This window comes from Castanea sativa, chromosome 11 (assembly GCF_040712315.1).
Source record: "Castanea sativa cultivar Marrone di Chiusa Pesio chromosome 11, ASM4071231v1".
Lineage (NCBI taxonomy): Eukaryota > Viridiplantae > Streptophyta > Magnoliopsida > Fagales > Fagaceae > Castanea > Castanea sativa.
The window spans coordinates 14,461,854-14,478,129 of record NC_134023.1 but is presented as its reverse complement, the minus strand read 5'-3'; the positions used below and the strand labels follow the sequence as shown (position 1 = coordinate 14,478,129).

At 33.3% G+C, this 16,276-nt stretch overlaps 1 protein-coding gene across 1 annotated transcript; it reads left to right on the top strand.

Moving 5' to 3' along the window:
• The first annotated feature begins 3,792 nt into the window (after positions 1-3,792).
• On the top strand, positions 3,793-15,553 carry LOC142617700 (DNA repair protein recA homolog 1, chloroplastic). The gene is made up of 13 exons (XM_075790653.1): positions 3,793-4,060; positions 7,819-7,910; positions 8,081-8,156; positions 9,024-9,086; positions 9,204-9,333; positions 9,479-9,564; positions 9,673-9,798; positions 11,138-11,242; positions 11,353-11,409; positions 11,973-12,035; positions 12,115-12,191; positions 14,100-14,172; positions 15,081-15,553. The coding sequence occupies exons 1-13, from the start codon at positions 3,851-3,853 to the stop codon at positions 15,183-15,185; spliced, it is 1,263 nt and encodes a 420-aa protein (XP_075646768.1). The 5' UTR covers positions 3,793-3,850; the 3' UTR covers positions 15,186-15,553.
• Positions 15,554-16,276: the final 723 nt, after the last annotated feature.

Sequence of the window (16,276 nt, the reverse complement as noted above, 5' to 3'; positions counted from 1 at the left end):
CCGAAAAGATATATTAAAATATAATAAATAAAATGCATACAAATTTGTCATTGAATAAAACCAACAAACATGTACTTCGATTAATTTATTGAGGTCAAACTATGATGAAATCATATTTAATTTAATATCAATTTTCAAATAAACATCATTCCAAATTGTTCCACCACTAAAGCAAGATCATGACACAAATTCATAAAAACAGTATAGTGCGTGCATACGAATCCAATACAAAACATAACATTCAATAGTTATAATGTATAGTGTATGCAATAATTAATCAAATAACATAATAGAACATTCACAGAAATTTTGCAACAACAATGACAGTAGTTCAGAGATTCAATCTCATGTGGGTGCATGAGTTGTGCACTTACCTCCCAAGAAATTATAAAAAAAAAAAAAAAGAATCACCTTGCTTTACAACTACTAAACAACTAAAGATGCCGGTATGACTACTAAATAAAAGAGAAGAGAATCTAATTTTTGCTATTGCTATTGCTAGTCAAAATCAATTTCCTCTATTTTTACTAACAGTAAATTTTCCCCACACGTGATAGTCATGCATCTTCAAAAGCAAAATGAAGGCAAGTATGGAGGACCTTTTTTGGTATGTAATAATCATTGAAATAAAAAAAGCACTAATAAAAGGTAAGCAACCCCAGTACATTGTAAATACAAGAGTAACACAAGGATAAAAAGAGGTAGATACTAAAATTCAGTAATACCAAATCAAAAGTTTAGCAAAAAAAAAAAAAAAGTAATATCGATAAAAAAAATGAATAAAAAATCAGAAGTATTAGAAAATCTACTTATCAGAAAAAGAAGTAACAGAATCAGCATCCATCCATGCATACAAATATCTTAGAAAAAGAAACTTTAATGTCAAAGTAGACAATTCATGATATACTATCTGTTATATATTTGGCCCTTTATGCTAGCTTCTTGAAAATCTTGTGTTGCTTTCCATCATTACGATATTAATAAGAGAGAGAGAGAGAGCAGCTTAGTTTTGCCGACAGCCATCAGCATGAAATAACTTCGACTTCGAGTCAAACAACCGATATTCGTGATAGCAACATGTAATGGTCCTAACGAAAGATTGAAGTATGTCCATCTTTCTAGTGTATTAATATTGTATGGGCTAAATACTGACCCTGGTTAATAAGCTGGGCTTTTGTCCGAGACAATTAATTTGTTAGTGGTGGATTTTTTGGACCAATAATTAAGTCTAAACAACATTTCAATGTAGAGAACTATAGGAGACAATAATACAAGCCAAAGTTATAAAAGATATGAATTTCTTGTTTATTTCTCTTTCCTCGAAATGTCTGGGGAACATTTGTTCTAAGGTGCAAATACAAGGCGAAGCTCTATTCAGTATTACAATATTTTTCTCTTTTTCTCTCCTGTTTTCTGGATCAAAACCTTGTACATGGGAGATCTCTTCCTATTTATAGCTCTAATACTTCAATTATGGCCGTCCACTTGTATAGTGGATCATTCTTTAAGCAAGATATTTGTCTCATTTCTCTTCTCACCTACTTTTGAAGTTGTGTTAAGTAGGTAACAGGTTGTTGAGACACTATTTAAATGTCATTTAGTCATTAATGCGTCATGCTTAGTTGGTGTAGAGTATTTAATGTGGAGGGGACAGTGGCTTCATTAGAAAGCTTCTTCCAAATTTCGTTTGGATTGGTTATGGTTATTTTCCTTAGTCAACATATCCTTGGCATGGTCCAACAACTCTCCATCCTCCTCGATCCATTCTTTCTTCGGTTCCTTCCTCGAACCAATTCCTTTTTCGTTTCTTTCCTTGGACCAATTCCTTCTTCAGAATTTCTCTTTCTTCAGATTATATGAGCCCAAGTACTCCATATGAATATCTAGTTGGGTCTTCCAAAATTCCTGCCTAGGCCCAACTTCCTTTAACTCTCCTTGGCCCACACAAATATTATTGTGTTTGATGACATTTTTTAAGAGTACTAGTGTTGATGGCATGTGCAAGGCACGTGCTTGCTTTATTATATGACTTCATTTTAATAAGCATACTATAATCTTAATTTGTCAAATCTCTCTCTCTCTCTCTCTCTCTCTCTCTCTCTCTCTCTATATATATATATATATATATATATATATATTTATCTAAAAATTGATGCGTAACATTTATTGTTGCTATGCTCATGTTGCATCACCTCATCCCCATGTCATTAGCCATATAATTATTCTTTTTCTTATTTATTTTTTATTCCTAAATTTTGTTGACAATATTAAATGTATATAGATTTGACTTTACATTCATCTCCTCCAATTATTGTCTTTTTAAAATTTTCATTTGATTCCTTTATAAATTTTTAAATTTTATCCATCTTCTTAAATTCTACCGTTTCTAAATTTTCTCAATTATTATCTTTTAAAATTTTTAACCTTTCATCTACTTCAACCCTTCCACTTCCATTTTAATTTTCTTATAAATTTAATATTACTTTATTTTCATCTTTTCCCCAAATTCCTGTTGTTCATGACAAAAAAGGTCAAAACTCTCTCTCTCTCTCTCCAATTTTGTTTCTCTTCTGATGGATTTATTTATTGTTCCAACCATTTTTTTCACCAATTTTTTTTTGTTATTATTAATTTAATTATCACATCACATTTGTTTCTCTTTTTGGCACATTTGTATTGACTTTTATACATATTTATGTATTTGAGTATTCAATTTCCGATCACAAAGTTCTTTTTCTTTATCCCATTTGTTGATACTGTATTTTGTATGCCTTCAATTTGAGTACTAGATCCCAAAAATTTTTGACTAGGGACATTAGGAACATCCAGAAAATTGTGGTTCAACCCATTTGGGCATCAAAACGCTCAAAGTACCGTTTCAAATCAAAATGACCAAAACGCCCTTGGTCAATTGAGAGTTGGCTAAATGTCAAAATTGGTCAAAACAAGGATGAGCTTAATGCCTCTAAACAAAACAAGGATGGGCTAAAGGCCCAAGACAAGACAAGACACAAATGGGCTTAAGCCCAAGACACAACAAAGGAAAGACTCAAAATATCAAACAAAAATTGGCTACTAGAATAGGTCAACCTTTGAAAAAAAATTTATTACTAAAAAAAAACTCAAAAGATATTTAAAAAAAAAATTTATTTTGAAAGAAACTCTTTTTTAAAAACTCAGTTTGATTTTTTTAAAATTATTTACAGAAAACTCACTTTTAAAAAAAAAAATCTTTTAGGAATTCGTAAAGAAAAACTTCACTAAAAACTCACACTTTTTAGGTTTTTATTTGTATGTATAATTATTTGTGATTATAAAAAATATTACTGATTATTCCTGCCTGTCAAATGACAAATTTTTTAAACTCATTTTCAGGATCATAATTGAACAACAAAACATATTTTCCACTATATAATATATATATATATATATATATTTTTTTAAATCTCAGAATGGACAGGATTTAATTTGGGCCCAACATTTTTACACAACATGGCCTTTTGGGTGACATAGATTTGCACCTTGGATCATGTTTAAAGCCCAAATGGGAGGAAAAAAAAAAATCCCAAAGAGACACAGTAGAAGTTTAGAATTAGAACGTATATCAGTCAAAGAGAAAAAATAAATAAATAAATTTTTTTTAAAAGCCCAAAAAAAAAAAAAATGGTAGGTTGCGGGGTTGGGTTGGGTTGGGTTGGGTTTAGGAAAAATGAAAAAACACAAACCCCTCCCTGTTCCCTGTCCAAAAAAAGACAAATGTAGAGGATGTCAAGTGAGAACATTTATAAGTTGAAATCATAGCAAACAATAGAGAGGTTTTACTTTTTTTTTTTTTAGTTTAGTAAAGATTATGGATTTGGTTTTGCCTCAAAATCTTAAACCCAACACTCTCTCTTGGCCATCATCATCAACTCTATTCCTTCCTTGGAGCTCAAAACCATGGCGTCCACGCACCCTCACCCCTGCCTCCAAGCTTAAACATGTCAAAATTCGTAGTGAGTTTGATGGCAAAGTAAATGGGGCTCTCTCTAATGACTTTGACCCCCGCTTTCTCGATAGGGTATACTTCACCCCTTCTTTCCTTTTATTCTTCTTTAGCTGTTCTTGCATTTGTGTTTCATTCCCTTTATGCAATTCTATGTTTATTTGCAACTGGGGTTTTTCTTATAACTGAAGATGTTGATTTTACACGAACCCATTTCTTGTTTTTGTATCTGGATGAAAACCCATTTGTTGTTTTTGCTAACCATAGTATTTTAGCAGAAAAGACACTACCTTTAACAATCTTTCTGTGTATTCTCAGTAACTTTTTTGTCTGAATCAATATTTTGCTGAGTTTATTTTAAATTGTGTTATTCCAAATGGCGGTTATATAGTCTTGGATAGGAAACTTTTATAGTATTTGTTAGAATTATGGTTAAATTCACTATTTCTTAATAGCTTAACCTTTTGGGATAATCGGTCATTTATCATGGTATCAAAGCACTAGATGCTGAATTTGATCCCTATCTCCGCTCTACCTCCCATTTAAAATGTTAAAAATCTCATGTGACAGGCCTCACTTAGCTTAGGCCCGTACGTGAGAGGGAGTGTTAGAATTGTGGTTAAGTGATTAAATTCACCATTTCTAAATAGCTTAAGCTTTTGGGTCAATTGTTATTCATTTTAAGAAGAGGTGTATTCTTGGACTGCATAGTTACAGCATCCAATTTATTTGTTATCGTGTGCATGCCAGATATATATCGCTTGGTTTTAAACGGTGGAGGGGCATTTAAACTATAGACATCTCCATTGGAAAACCTAGGAAATGTTGTTTGACCTAAAGGTCTTTGGTGCTGTTGCCCATTCCTCAAAGCTTTATTATAAGTATTAACACGAAAGGCTCAACTCTTGAAAAGACACCAAGCCAGCTTATCTTCCCTTCCATGATTTACCTTGGCAGCATGCAAATCATCCAAAAATACCCCGAAGGATTCTATCTCCCAATTCTATACCGTGCATCGAAATGAAGGGTTCCATTAAATGCTGCCCTCAAACAATCTGTATAATCTACTGCAGTAATGTCTTTATTCTTGGCTCTTCAAAAAGAAAAAAACTCCCGGAATCTATTTTTCTAGGTATCATCCCCACTCCAAAGATCATGCCATCACCAACCTCATAACGATATATATATATCTAGTAAAATTAGTCCAACCATTTCTGATATTCTTCTATAGGCTTACTCCATATGCACTCCTGCCAACATCCAAGCACCATCCTCCCTAAGAGCCCATAATTTTTATGCAAACACCGGATGCAAGCCCGTGTCACATGGCCAGATGATGGAGGCCTGCTACCAGTTGGGCTCAATTGATATTTATTAGACATTATTATAATTTCTAAGATTTAATTTTTATTTGCATTATGTAATTGGTTAAGAATTATTTCCTTTTCTATTTGGTTTGGGACTTTATTTATTTTATTTGCTCAGTTAGAAGGTTAGTAATATAGCTTGTGAATCCTATTTAAAGCCCCCAAGGTTTAGTATTGTTATGCTTGATCTGATGAATCAAATCTCATTGGAATTTCCAATGGCTTGGTTTTGACTTCAGGCAACACTAGGTGCTGAATCTTAAGTTTTCTGTCCCTTTTCCTCTGGTTGATGCTAACTCCTAAGTTTTTGTTCATTTATTTCTTTCCCACAAATTTCTTTCAAGGCTTGTACTGCATCACTTTTGCTCTATTACATCTTTCCAACGGAAATCCCTCTCCACTGCATGCTACTATAATCTTTTACCAAGTAAAGCTTGGTTAACAACCCACAACTTCCTAATCCCTAAACCTCCATTTTCAATAGGAGTACAAACAATATTTCAATTAGCTAAATGGCATTTTTATTCGTCCCCTATACTATCTTATAAAAAAATCTCTCTGAATTTTATCCATTTGAGTTGCAATTCCATCAGTAAAGGGAACAAAAACATAAAATAAGTGGGAGTACTAGAAAGTTTACTCTTAATTAGCGTAACCTGCCCTCCTCTTGATAAATAAATCTTCTTCCAACTTGCTAAGTTTCTTTTCCATTCTTTCTAAGATGCCATACTAAATGGATCTTGATTTAGATCGAGCAACACCTAAGGGCAACCCCAAATATTTCAGTGGAAGGTGAGATGCCTTATATCCAAGAATGGTGCTAGCTCTTCTAGATTCACCACCTCTATCACAAGTGATATCTCTAATTTACCCAAATTAATCTTCAGGTCAGAAACAAAGTCAAAGCATAGAAGGATACATCTTATGTACAGGAGTTGATTAGAGTCTGCGTTTAAAAAAAAAAAAAAAAAGTAAATCAGAAATATTCAATGGGTCAATACTCTTCGGGCTTACAGATATAGCTGATAATAAACCCCTTCTATTGCCTTAGCTACAAACCTGGTAAGAGTGTCCATTACAAAAACAAAGAGGAGTGAGGGCAAAGGATCCCCTCTCCTAGTTCTTTCGAAAAATTGCTACGAATGCATGATTCACCACAATGGAAAATCTTTAGATTAGCAAAGACCAATCTACTTCCTCCATTTCTCCCCAAAACCACATCTCCTCAGCATGTACAATAAGAAATCCTAATTTACATGGACATAGGATTGTTCTAAATCTAGCTTACATAACATCCCTGGAATCCCTTCAATTCTAACATCTAATTACTCATCTGCAACGAAGACATAATCTAAAATCTGTATCCCTTGAATGAATGCATTCTGAGTCTTAGACAGCAAGTCCCTCATCACACAAGGCAGTTTTCTATAATGGCGCAGTATTTTCTTGAATTAAAGAGTAAATTGCCTTTGGTTACTAAATTTATGCCATTTCCACATTCATAATATGCAATATGAATCAATCTGCAACACAAGAAACAAACTGACTTTTGTATATATCATATTGATCTTCTTCATGTCTCATCCTACAATATCACAGAGGCAGTTCTCTATAATGGCATAGTCCTTGCATAATTTACCATCTTGCTTCTAGTTTTGGACTGTCTGTAAGTGCCTAAATCATGATTCTTCCATCTTTGAAGACATTTAATAGCATTAGTGTAAAACTCCATATAATTAGGTGGATACAATGATTTATTCTTTTATGTTACTGCTTAGGATGTTTAACAAGTTGGATGTATTATATATTTTGGTTTTTACAAAAATTGGTGTTTGTGAACCATTCACACTGATCTGACTGCTGCAGACAATGTGAGGACTGAGTCATGACATAAACCGTATGTTAGATGGGATGTTGTCCTTGGTATGATTGTCATGAAATGGATGGAAGATGGATATGAGGGCACTATCAGGACCCTCTTGCATAATCCTCTAGATAGTTACTCTGTTACTTGGACCCTTAATTTCACATTGCTGTATCTGTCTTGACATGACATGACATAAAGAGTTTGGCTAGCAGACACTTGAAAATGGTGGGAAATCTGTTGAGGACTAATGAATACAACACTTGTACAAGTACATGCATGCAACCTGCATACTCAAGTATGTGTAATATAGTTCCACCAGTATGAAATTATAATTAGTATGGCCTATGTTTTATTATCTTATGCTCTGATTTTAAGGATTTTGAATCTTTTCATCTATGTACTTATTTCAGTTTATGTTTTATGATTGAACATGTTCTGATTTGAGTTCCTGACTATGTTATTTGCTTTTAATAAAAATAATTGTAGTTTTAAAGTTTGAACATGAGCCTTGCATTATTTGTAGGATGCTAAATGGCATCATGAATTACTGAGTCACTTAGAGATTAGATCTAATTTTTATACTTTTTTTTCTCCTCCAGCAAAAAGCACTGGAAGCAGCAATGAATGATATAAATAGCTCATTTGGAAAAGGAAGTGTTACAAGATTAGGCAGTGCTGGTGGTGCTTTGGTGTATGTATTTTTTATCTTTGTAATAAATAAAAAAAGCACTTTCTCACCCCTATTTAACCCCCCCCCCCAAAAAAAATTTCTCTTTGAACAATGTTTTAGCTTCTGGAAGCAGCATCATTGAGCGTGATTTTGGCTGGATGGTTGATTTTGTGACATTTTGTGCATTGCAGTGAAACCTTTCCCAGTGGCTGTTTGACATTAGACTTTGCCTTAGGTGGTGGCCTTCCCAGAGGGAGAATTGTAGAGGTATTAACTCTTTGTATGTCTTCACCAGGGGGGGGGGGGGGGGGGTTCTCTGTGTGTCTCCCGGTTTCTCCTTTAATTTCCCTTTTTTTTACATTTTTATTATTATTTTTTTAAATGCTTTGGGTTTAGGGTATTTTGCCCCTTTCAAGCTTTGACAAAAACTGCCTTTTCCACCCTGCGTTCCCTGAAACCTCTCAATGTGAAACCCCATACCACTTTTTCCTTATTCATGAGGAATCACAGTGGCTGGTACTGGAAATTTAAAACTTGTTAATACCTACCATTGGCAATGTGTTGGGCAGTTGGGATATTACTGAAAAAATCATGAGTTGGAAAAGTTTGAGAGTGGAGCATGTGGGTGAAAAGTATAAGCACATGTTTATTCAAATTTTGGGCACAAGTATATGGAATACACATCTTAAAACATTGACTTGTGCGCAATAAAGATGGGTGTGCCTTATGGAGTAGGTTCAAACAATTAGTTATATATAAATTTTGTCACAATACATAAGACTAGTCAATACATGTTCACTTTCAAAATTCTGTTATATGCCTTTATGTTTAGGACTATGCCTTTATGCCATCGTGCAAATAGACTGCTCAACTTGAATCAATGAAGTCCTTAACAATTTGAGCATCTGCAGAGTATGCGATACTTTTAGTATTATATGCACCTAAAATCTGGTCACCATATGCAATAAAAAGAAAATTGAGCATTCTACTTAATTCTGCTGCACTCCTATCATAATTTGTAGTGGTTCTTTGATGTGCTTTCTTGCTCTAAAGAACTGCTCTAGCATTTTGCTGATCAGATAGGATAACTTATGCTCCAGAAAGGTCTGATATAATCTGCATATTTCTTTCCAGATATTTGGGCCAGAAAGTAGTGGAAAAACCACCTTGGCACTCCATGCAATCGCAGAAGTGCAGGTATTACTTCTTTCTGGATTTCACTTCTTAATCTTTATTTCTGTCAATAACTAGATCTTCACTTAGAATGTTGTTTGTAATGAGACCAACATGTAGCTTTTCAATGAAAATATGCAGAAGTTGGGAGGGAATGCAATGCTTGTTGATGCAGAGCATGCTTTTGATCCGGCATATTCTAAAGCATTGGGAGTGGATGTTGAAAATTTGATTGTTTGCCAACCTGATCATGGGGAGATGGCACTAGAGAGTAATATATTTTCCCTTGGTCTATGTTGTTGTGTAAGAATTCATGTGATGTGCTGACCATATTCAATATGGACTGTGGTGCATATGAAATTCATTATCTTTAAGCTTGATATATATTGATTTTTGAGTTTGTCATGTCATCTCAGTCGCAGATCGTATGTGCAGATCTGGTGCCATAGATCTTATCTGTGTTGATTCTGTCTCAGCTCTCACTCCACGGGCAGAAATTGAAGTAAGTTATCATCTCTCTAATTATAGGTTAGTCTTGGCCCCAAGCTCTTTTAGATTTTGAATTGACAAGGTTGCCCATGTCTGACTTGTATGCTTCACTATATTATAGGGTGAGATTGGGATGCAGCAAATGGGTTTGCAAGCACGCCTTATGAGCCAGGCTTTACGTAAAATGTCAGGAAATGCCTCGAAAGCTGGTTGTACTCTCATTTTTTTGAATCAAATAAGATATAAGGTACTTTTGATTAATTAGGGTTTTATTATTATTATTATTATTATTATTAGAGAAATGATATGTCCACAACATTTTTACAACAAATTTTAAGTGGCAGGTTGTTACTAGTTGTTATTGTTGGGGCAAAAAAGTAATCTTAGTGTTAAGTTCAAATTTGAACCAATAATAACTAACCACCTATGATTTGTTGTGAAAATGTTGTGGACGTAGCACCTCTCTTATTATTATTATTATTATTATTATTATTATATAGAGAGAGACAGAGAGAGAAATGGGTTCAAGTTACACTTGGTGTAACTTTTGTAAAGTTACACACTTTTTATACCGTAGATTTCTAAGAGATCTAACGGTTAAAAAAAGCATTATTAAATGTTATTGCTTTCTACTTATTACCTAATTAATACTAGCATTCTCTCTTTCCTTATTTATTATTGCTTTCCACTTGATCCAAAACTTCAAATTTGTGCCTATCATAAGCTAAAGCAAAATATCCTCTTTTTTTTAATTGCATGCTAAACTATTAGCGTTTTAACTTTTAACAAAGACATATAAACAAAAAAACGATATATGAATAAACTATCAATACAGCTTTCCCAAAAAGTTTTTATTTGATGGTAGAAGAAGCAATTCAAATCTAAAAACATATGTTAAGCTTGAACTTTTACCATAAATTATAAATTATTCGAAATAATGTCTTCTATTAATCTTTGTTTATCCTTTATAAGAAAATATTTTATATTATATGGAGGACCAAAGCATGATCAGGGATAATAATTTTTCACTATCGTTGCATTTGCAATGCAAAAAATTTTAAATTATCAGTTCTTCTTTCTTGTTGAAATAAAAAGCAATAGATTACTTTTAAATTCGATTGTATATATAATTGTAAAAATTTAATTCAAATAATTTAATTTCATCATCAAATATCTATTTAATTTCTCTTTTAGGATGAATCATTTGAAAAGTAGGTTGTTGAAAATGGCAAATGCCCCTTAATCAAGTGAAAAACAATATATAAGGAGAGAGACAAAGGTGGAAAGTAATAACATTTAATGATGTTTTTTTTAACATTTAGATCTCTTAAAAATCTACAGTGTAAAAAATGTGTAACTTGAATCCGTCTCATATATATATATTAATTTCTAAAGACTGCACGTGAGGGATGATTGTAGTTAATTTCCCTGGTGGAGCCTATCGCCAACAGACAGAATTGAGTCTAGCTCTTGCTTATATATTATTTTTCATTGTACCTTCCATTTCTGTGACAATATTCTTGGATTGAAACTGAAATTCTCTATCTTTGTGTAACTAATGTTTGCATTCTTGTGGGTTTTGTAAGATTGGTGTGTATTATGGAAATCCAGAAGTGACGAGTGGAGGAATTGCATTAAAGTTCTTTGCCTCTGTTCGGCTTGAGATACGATCTACTGGGAAGATAAAGTCTGTAAGCACAGCAGCTGCTTGGATGATTACTACATAGATAGAGATCACTTTGTTAATTTTTATTTTATCTTTGTGAAAACCTCATCATGCATCTGTCTTTTTCTACTTTAGGTTAAAGGAGATGAAGAAATTGGGCTTCGGGTACGTGTAAGAGTGCAAAAGAGCAAGGTAAATTACATTGGCATCAAGATTGTGCAAGGATTGTTTAATGCACTGAAACGAAGTTTTCATTTTTATTATGCCTTTAAAAGCTTATATAATGTTTCTAAGATGTTCACTTGACATATATGAACGGATTGTTGCTGTTAATATAAAGAAAATGAGTTGTTTTACCACTTTTAATATTGTTCTTTATGTTGACACTTGACACCAGTCTGGATGTGACAATCAATTACAGTATCCCAATATTTATATAATTTTCAATTGATTGCATTAGAATCTATTGCTGAAGCTAGGGTTTGCCAAGTGAAGCCATTGCTGCCTTGAAGTTGTAAACATCCTTTTAAAGATATTATCTAAACCGCTTTCACTTTTTAATTTGATGAGTAATTTTTGTTATGATGCTTGACTATGTATTTAAGGTGTATCAACTGTTCTGTTTCAATTGTTACTTCACAATTGTTGCCAAAATTTGTACCTATCATTTGATTATTAGATCTACCACCATTTTGTGCGTTTGATTGATGCTTTCCCACGTGTAGAGAGATCCTCATTTCAACTAATTTTTCTAGGTGTCAAGGCCATACAAGCAGGCTGAGTTTGAAATTATCTTTGGAGAGGGAGTGAGCAATTTGGTTAGTAATGCAACATGAAAGCTTTGTTCCCCCCAAATCGTGCAAGTCACACTCCTCTTGACATCCCTTAGTTTTGCAGGGTTGCATTTTGGACTGTGCTGAGATGATGGATGTTGTGGTCAAGAAGGGCTCTTGGTATAGCTATGAGGACCACAGGTTTTTCTTTGGACTTATATTTGCAGTTCCTAGTGTTATTACTTCATACTCCTCTTCTACATGGTTCCTTTCTGTTCCTGAAGTGTAAACAAACTTACGTTACTATGCAATATGCATCTGATTACTTTTTTTTTTCCTTCCTAAACAAATAATCTGCGTAATCTTGTTAATATTGAATATCAAGGGGCTGTATGTATGATTAAATAACACGATGATTTGCTTGTCTCTCAAGGCTTTCATTTCTCTGTTTTGAAAAGTTTCAAAGTTTTTTATTTTTTATTTTATTTTAAAACTTCTTACAGTCAAAAACTCAAGAATAATAGCAAGATTTTCTCTTTACAAAGTGATGTCAGGGCTAGTTTAGAACAGGGTAATCACAACCTAAATTTTCCTGAATTAAACCATAGCTCTTTAAATCCATTGTGAATCTGCAAATCATTTTAGCCTTAATCCTTGATTAGGGGTGAAGTACTATTTCAATGAAATTAAAAAAATAAATAAATAAACCCATGAACTTATCCTCCATCCCTTGTGAAAATGAGGGGGCAAGGACACTGTTTCTGATATTTTCCCTGTTCATAGACCTCTATATGTTGATTAAACGTCTCCTCCTTGTATTGCTATTATTGGTTTCTGTACCCTTTATTTTATTGACCATTATTATCATTGGTTGCTATAAGATTAGGGAGATTGAAGAGGGTGAATCATAGGACAAGAGCAAGGTGGATGAAGTGGAGAAACACATTAGGAGTATTTCGTGATCATACAATACCTATTAAGTTAAATGAAATTTTTTACGAGACTGATATAAGATCAACTATACTCTTTGGTACTTAATACTGGGCCATTAAGAAGCTTTATGTTCATAAAATGAGAATGCTAAGATAGATAAATGGAAATATGAGGACAAAAAGGATTCATAATGAGGAAAATCGCTTAAAGATAGGGGTGTCTCCTATTGATGAAAAGATGAAAGAGAGTCCCTTGAGATGGTTTGGACATGTGCAGAGAAAAACGATTGATGGACTGGTGAGGAAAAGTGAATTAATTCAAGTCGAGGGAATGAGAAAAGGTAGAGCATGGCCTAAGACAACATTAGTAATAGCAGTAATAAAATACGTGTCAATTAAGGAGATGACAAAGAACATGTCTTTAGATTGTGGCGGAAAATGATATATGTGGCTCACCCTGATTAGTGTATATGTGGTTGATCCTAATTAATGTGAGGATCCATAGCCGACCCCAAAGTGTTGGTACTAAGGCTTGTTGTACTATTTTTCTTTTGTTAAGTATCATGCATTTCTAGTTAAAACATAAAAGCTTATTGGAGGCACAACCCCACAGCTTATGGGAGGCTATACCAGATTTAATGTTTGTTCTGTGAGCAGGAAGACCAACAACTCTTTTATGTTCTTACTTAGGTGTTATGAGTTACAAATGTCTCCAGAATTGCTGGCTGTCTGTTTGTGAAGATTTTGATATACTAGGCTAAGTGGTTTGTTATCAGCTAAAGAAGTAAGCACCATTTGAGTGGTAATATATACCAGACTGATGGGTCATTAGATCCATGTTAGTTGTTAGTTTAGTATTAATAAATTACCATTTCAATCATTTACTTGTTGAAATAACCCTTTTTATGGCCAAGTATGTACTCTAGCTTTGAGATAGCTCTCTAAGAACTACAATCTCCTATCACCGTTTTTGTGCACCATCCCTTGAGTTCTTAGAGGTAAGCAACAGGAGGACTTTCGCGAATTTGCATTGATTGGACTTCAACCTTTAATTTTCCCACTATACTTTCCCTCCAGTTCTAGATGAACAATCATACTAGTGAATTTTGTGCTTTGTCTAAGAAAATATAATTAATGTGGTTTATTGTTGTCTTATGTTGTTTGCGTTTGGAAAAAGGTTGGGGCAGGGAAGAGACCGAGCATTACAGTATTTGAAAGACAACCCCAATCTTCAAGATGAAATAGAAAAGGTTTGGATGCTTATGCCTTTTACACTTGGCTGAATCTTATTAAGTCTGCTGCATTATTCTTTCCCTGTACATTAATCAACTTCCATTTTAATGTCCAGTTGCTTTGGTTATAGACCTGTTTCATTTGTCTGGGGTTTACCATTCTGCCTAAACATGATTTGATTTACCCAATTCACTGAATGAAGCCCTTCTTCCCAACTAATTTACTTTGACAATAGGGTTTACTCAACTCTGTCCCTCAAACATCTGACATTTTCAAATCAATAAACAGCTCTGCAATTCTTGTGATCTTTCATTTTGATGCATAATTATTGCGCATGATGTGAAATCCTTGTTACCAATCAGTTCAATGTATGCAGTGCTGGGAATAATGATTATTGAAGAAATCGTTCATATTAATTATTACATGACTCTGAAGGCTGAGTATGCTTAACTGTATAACAAGTGTCTTAGATAAATAAATAAAAAATGGTCACGGTTCTCTTTTTTGTTTTACTTTAATTGGATATGTATATATACTTTTGCAGTTATAACAAAGTACCCCTGTCAAGTTGGATAAATTGAATTAAAAGAAAGCAAGAGTAGCAATGTTGCATTCTCCAAAACTTCAACTAACTAAAATATTTAAACTTGAAATGCATTTCTCTACTAGTATATTATAATTCTACAATATTAATTGTTATCCACCTATTATCAAATTAATAATTAGAAATAACAATATTAGTAGTAACAATGATGATATTTAGCATCAACTCGTGTGCATGCATCCTTGTCCCTGAGAGGAAAAGATAGATCCCTTTTCTTGAAATTATGACAACTTGCTCTCTCTTCAAATTTCCTTTTTATCAAAATTTTATAAGCTGTAACTTGCAAAGACTATGGGAATGAAATTGAAAATGCATTTGCAGATTGTTCGGTCCAAGATGGCAGATACAGGACAAGTAAGCTCTCCACTAGTGAAGAACTTGCCATTGCCACATCAAGAGGAAGACATTTATGAGGATATACAATGAGAATGGGCAACTACTACTAATGACTGATGCTCTCTATACTGAATGACGGAAGAGGTAGCGATGGAGGTTAAAGGCTGAAACAAATGTCTTTTCCCTATGTGCATCAACTGTAAGCCAGTTAGGTTTGATCAGTTGATATTTTTCCCTCTCTATCCACTTCCAAAATGAAAAAGAACACTGATTTTGGAGGAAATTGAAATTGGAATCTCTTATTGTTGTATTATTGACGAAAAAAAAAGAAAAAAAGAAGAAGAGGGTCTTTTTTTTTGGAGGGGGGTGGGGGGTTGTGGTAAGGGGAGGGTTTGTATGTTGAATATTCTAAACAGGTAAGAAGAAATTAAATTATTCCATTTTCATTTATTGATGTATTCAAAGTCGCTTCAAAAAGTAGGTTCAAACTTTGGTAAGAAGCGTGCTCCAGAATTGTGTTCTACATAAAAGTTTCTATCAATGAACTACTACCAGTGATTGAAACAAAAGAGCGGATTTATATGATGGTAACTTTATAGGCTGCTCATTAAAATGAACATCACCAGTATGTAGATCACTCTTAAAAACGAACTTCACCAGATAAACACAGTCGTCCAATTTTACTCAAATTATTGGGTGTTCACTATTAGGGTATTTCTTATAATACACATGCACTGCTCTTTTTAGTCATCTAATCAAGTTGATATAGAAAAAAGAATTGTGATATATTGAAGCAAATAATATATTTTCACCAAAATTTATTTTCATCATCTCATTCTCTTTCATGTTCGATAATTATCTCATTATCAATCCTGGCAGTTACATCTCTTTCAAAATTTTGGTTAAATAAAATTTTTCTTGGGCTTTTTCTATTTGTTTGTAAAAACTTAATATATTGTTAAGGGGACTAAAGTTTAAAGACAAAGTTTGACTACCAACTTAGTTATAACTTAAGGCTACAACTCTAACTTAAACAAATTAACATGGATATATATTTTGAAAATTTAACTATTGAATTTTATGTTTTTATGTTCTTAAAACACAAGTCAAATTTCATGTCAATTAGATGTTATTTACTATTCAATCTATAAACTTATTTTTTTATGTATAATTTTAGGCTA